This window comes from Sander lucioperca, chromosome 11 (genome assembly GCF_008315115.2).
Source record: "Sander lucioperca isolate FBNREF2018 chromosome 11, SLUC_FBN_1.2, whole genome shotgun sequence".
NCBI classification, from domain to species: Eukaryota; Metazoa; Chordata; class Actinopteri; order Perciformes; family Percidae; genus Sander; species Sander lucioperca.
In genome coordinates this window covers 32,729,760-32,734,759 of record NC_050183.1, presented here as the reverse complement: position 1 = coordinate 32,734,759, position 5,000 = coordinate 32,729,760, and the positions used below count along the sequence as shown (strand labels likewise).

General features: G+C 47.8%; 1 protein-coding gene across 1 annotated transcript in view; it reads left to right on the top strand.

The window, feature by feature from the left end:
• Nucleotides 1-5,000, top strand: part of frem1b (Fras1 related extracellular matrix 1b) — an 81,697-nt gene that overhangs the window by 58,431 nt on the left and 18,266 nt on the right. The window contains exon 18 of the mRNA XM_036007701.1: nt 987-1,407. Within this exon, the coding sequence (XP_035863594.1) occupies nt 987-1,407 (421 nt within the window). The remainder of the gene's footprint in view (nt 1-986; nt 1,408-5,000) is intronic.

Sequence of the window (5,000 nt, the reverse complement as noted above, 5' to 3'; positions counted from 1 at the left end):
GCATCAACCATGGATGTATGACGTCGCGACACCACGCTTCGGTCGTGTCGGACATATGGATCTGTACCGAAACATCTTTGTTGGGAGTCGCACATGCTCAGTAGCTAGGTAAGACCACATGCTCAGTAGCTAGATAAGATCACATGCTCAGTAGCTAGATAAGATCACATGCTCAGTAGCTAGGTAAGATCACATGATCAGTAGCTAGGTAAGATCACATGCTCAGTAGCTAGGTAAGATCACATGCTCAGTAGCTAGGTAAGATCACATGCTCAGCTAGGTAAGATCACATGATCAGTAGCTAGGTAAGATCACATGCTCAGTAGCTAGGTAAGATCACATGCTCAGTAGCTAGGTAAGATCACATGATCAGTAGCTAGGTAAGGACTACATGAGCTAGCTAGCTGTTTCTCCAACTTCAGTAGTACAAGGCAGGATTAGCCGGGAGACTTCTTCTAAACGATTAGGGTGAACTAGTGTGTGTTGTAGCAGTGTTTTGCCACTGAGAACGAGCTAGCATGCTAGCGCTAGCATGCTACTGTTAGCCACCTCGTTTCGGCTAGTGACGTAGAAAGCCGTGCAGATTTTGACCAGCTCACCCGGAGACTGAAGGCAGGACACATTCAGAAACCGTATCTCACTCTAAACAGCATGGATGGTTTTTTTTCCAAGTTTGTATGTGTGTGGAAGCACCAGAGACACAAAATATCACCCCAAATCCCAGAAAAAGTGATTTTTTTTTCATAATATGGGCACTTTAAGCACTGCCTCTGACGGTCAGTATGGATGAAATAGAACTGACAGAAAACAGACAGAAGACTGACTAAAAAAAAACTGTACCTGCTATGTGGCGGATAGTGTCTTAGATTTACTCACCAAGCAGAAAATTCATCCACATTTGTCGCTTGGCGAGTGTTAATTTTGGGCCGTGGTATCGGACCATCTGATTGAATCTGTGTCTAACTAAATGTCTTTTGTCTTCCCAGTTTCGTCGTCACAAACGGCGACTCGTCCCGCAGCGGCGTGCTCCGCTTCAGCATCGAGCACGGCGACCGTATCCCGCCGACCCTCCATCACAACACGGGTCTCCGGCTGCAGGACGGCGCCACGGCGACCGTCACGGCCGCCCAGCTGCAGCTCACCGACCCGGACACGGCCCCCGCCAACCTGAGCTTCGTTGTCACGCAGCCACCGCGCCACGGGAGACTGCTGCTGGGAGGAGTCCCTCTGGCGCCGCCACTGGCGTTCACGCAGACGGACGTGGACGAGATTAACCTGGCTTACCGGCACGACCCGGCCAGCCCGGCGGACATCGACAGGTTCTACTTCCTGCCGACGGACGGGAACAACAGAGGATACCTGGAGTTTGGGCAGCTGAGAGATGAGCCAGCTGTCTTCAACATACAGGTGAGTCAGAAGAAGTATTCAGATCCTTTTAACCGCAGTAACAGTACTAATACACACAGGGAAAATACTTCAATACAAGATAAAGGGTAACTGCCGTTAATTTTTCAGGACTGCCGTGGGTCACAGTATTCCCGCGTGAGTCCGCGCTACGGGAGTAAATTTCACTGTTGGTAACGTGATAGGGAAGGAATAGAACATAGAAATCAACGGGAGTGGGACGGAGCCGGAGATTAAAGTGCTCATATTATGTTAATTTTCAGGTTCATAATTGTATTTTGAGGTTGTACCAGAATAGGTTTACATGGTTTAATTTTCAAAAAACCATATATCCATATTTTTGTTGTACTGCACATTGCTGCAGCTCCTCTTTTCACCCTGTGTTCAGGTCTCTGTTTTAGCTACAGAGTGAGACCTCTCACTGCTGTAACATCTTTGTTGGCAGTCGCACATGCTCAGTAGCTAGGTAAGATCACATGCTCAGTAGCTAGGTAAGATCACATGCTCAGTAGCTAGGTAAGACCACATGCTCAGTAGCTAGGTAAGACCACATGCTCAGTAGCTAGGTAAGATCACATGCTCAGTAGCTATGTAAGACCACATGCTCAGTAGCTAGGTAAGGACTACATGAGCTAGCTAGCTAGCTGTTTCTCCAACTTCAGTAGTACAAGGCAGGATTACATTACATTACATTACATGTCATTTAGCTGACTCTTTTATCCAAAGCGACTTACAATTGCTATATATGTCAGAGGTTGCACGCCTGTGGAGCAACTAGGGGTTAAGTTTCTTGCTCAGGGATACATTGGTTGATGTATCGCAGTGGGAATCGAACCCAGGTCTCCCACACCATAGGCATGTGTCATATCCACTGTGCCATCACCACCTCAAGCCGGGAGTTAGTGCCGGGGACTAGCCGAGAGACTTCTTCTAAACGAGGGCGCACTTCCAACTTTGCTTGGAATACCTGAATTTCTGTGTGTTGTAGCAGTGTTTTGCCAGTGTGTGTGTGAGTGTGTGTGTGTGAGAGTGTGTGTGTGTGTGTGTGTTTCTGTGTGCGTGTGTGTGTGTGTGTGTGTGTGTGTGTGTGTGTGTGTGTGTGTGTCTACTTATACAACTCTCTGATGTTTCTGGATTAATATTCCTGCTGCATTGATGTGTGCTGACGTGCACTTTAGGTTACAACTTGTTTTTCAGAAAAAATGCCCAAAACAGAGTTATCATAACATATAAAACACCTGAAGCCAGAAAACGGCTGTATAGTTAAATTGTGCAAGCAGCCCGTAACGACCCATAATTAAGCTTTTTGTTGGGCGGTGAGTTTTACTGTACTTAAGTACAAGTACTCGAGTAAATGTACTCCCAGCGAGCCTGCTGTTGTTGTCTGAGAGGCTGTCGACTCTCAGGTGGACGACTGAAGTACACAGATAAATATTTGAAGCAGAGAGCAGCAGGTGAGCCAAGACAACCCCCTGATCGCATGCTACCTGCTCTCACACACACACACACACACACACACACACACATACACACACACACACACACACACACACACACACACACACCAGGCAGCCAGGTGGCTAACACGCTGGCCGGACCGACTGTCCTGATCCTCTGAGAGACTTAAGGCTGTTTGTGATTGGCCGATGTGTTGGGTTGTGTGTGAGTGTGTGTGTGTGTGTCTGAGTGAGTATTTAAAGGCTTCATGAATATTTGACACACACACACAGACACACACACACACACACGCACACGCACACACACACACACACACACACACACACACACACACACACACACACACACACACACGTGTTAATGTAACGCCTCTAATGCTCATTGAAATGTTCCCGCAGCGCTTTACAATGTTTTATCTAACTCTGTGGTGTTGTAGTTCTTTCTGTTGCTACTCCAAATATAGTTCGCTGTATTAGGACTACAAATGAGACCAGCATGTCACTTAGTTTGCAGCCAATCTTGACAACAGTCCTATAATGCAGACGAAGACGATGTCCCCGGACTCTTGACATCTGACTTTGTTTTTGAAGTTGTGATAAAGGTCTTAAAAAGGTCTTAACTCTCCTGTTGTCCTCGAGTCAAATTTGACCCATTTTCAAAAAGTTTCTATATCAGAAATTTGGGTTTCTTTCAACCGAAATGTCCAAAAACATAACGTGGATGGTTCCATACAACGCCAGTGTTTCCTCTATGTTGATGTGACCGTGGCAGCCCCCCACGGCAACATTTCTGCCCCCCACGGTAGAGCCCTGCGCGGGACTGTTTTCTTCATCCCGCTCCCGCCCGCTCCCGGCGAATTTCTGACCATTACCGCCCGCACCCGCAACATGTGTGTTACACTCCCGCCCGCTCCCGCAATGTGTACGTCCACTCCCGCCCGCACCTGCAAAACTCTGAGAATTTATGCCCGCACAATAATAGAGATGCATTGATGTTATATCTTCTCCCGTCCCGCATGAGAAAACACGTAATTTTATAGGTTAATAGGGAGAAGATGAAGGCAAAGAAGGCAGGTGCTTGCTGCTGTTAGACGGGGAGGAAGGAGCAGAAGGAGAGGGAGAGAGGGGGAGGAAGGGGCCGAGGATGAGGGAGAGAGGGGGAGGAAGGAGCCGAGGATGAGGGAGAGAGGAGAGGGAGAGAGGGGGAGGAAGGAGCCGAGGATGAGGGAGAGAGGAGAGGGAGAGAGGGGGAGGAAGGAGCCGAGGATGAGGGAGCGAGCGGACGGTGGACGGAGCCTCGGCTCGGAGCTCCCCCGTCCTGGGAGGCTCAGACACGCTGGTGTCTGCTCATAGATGGCCTATACAGTATATACTCAGTCAGTATATATGTATATCTATGGTTTCTGCTGGCGTGGGGGGGGTTCCAGGCTACATCCCGATCCCGCAGTGTTTTTTTTAGCCGCCCGCTCCCGCCCGCAGCAAAGACAGACCCGGCGGGACCCAATCCCAATGCAGCCCTCTACTCCACGGTATCAGAAACAGGGATGCATTGTTAGAGTGCATGTCGGAGAATAGGGCGGACAAACGAGGATAACTAGCCAGTTGAGATGGTGTGTGTACGTCCTGGAGAACTGTAAGTCGTATAACTTCTGTTGTCAGATCATTTAAGCCTGGTCTTGCAAATTTAAATGAAGTTAACTGGTGATTTTCCTTGTTTGTGTTCTTCACCTGCGAGCTAAATTGCACGTGGCTGTTGATTCGATAGCGATTGCTGAACGCCCTCGCCCACGTTTGTATTTTAAGTGCATTATTTACATGCTGAAGTAGATACACTGCATTATAAAAGATAAGGTAATTAATAGTGGGTTCATTGTGATTTGCTGCAGAATGTTTAGCCTATATGTCAAGATCAAAGTTGGCCTGTATAGTAACTCAAAAAATACAGTTCAATCACGACTGAAAATATGCCTGATTGTGTGTGAATTGAGGTGAATTAATATATTAGTTTGTGTTGCAGTGAAGTGTCAGCTCCGTTTCATGGGGGGGGGGGGGGGTCTGGACCTGCCCCCACTGAAACACTGCAACACTCTTTACAAGTAAAATAAAAGATCAGTTAACTACTTTCATTGAATTTGAGTG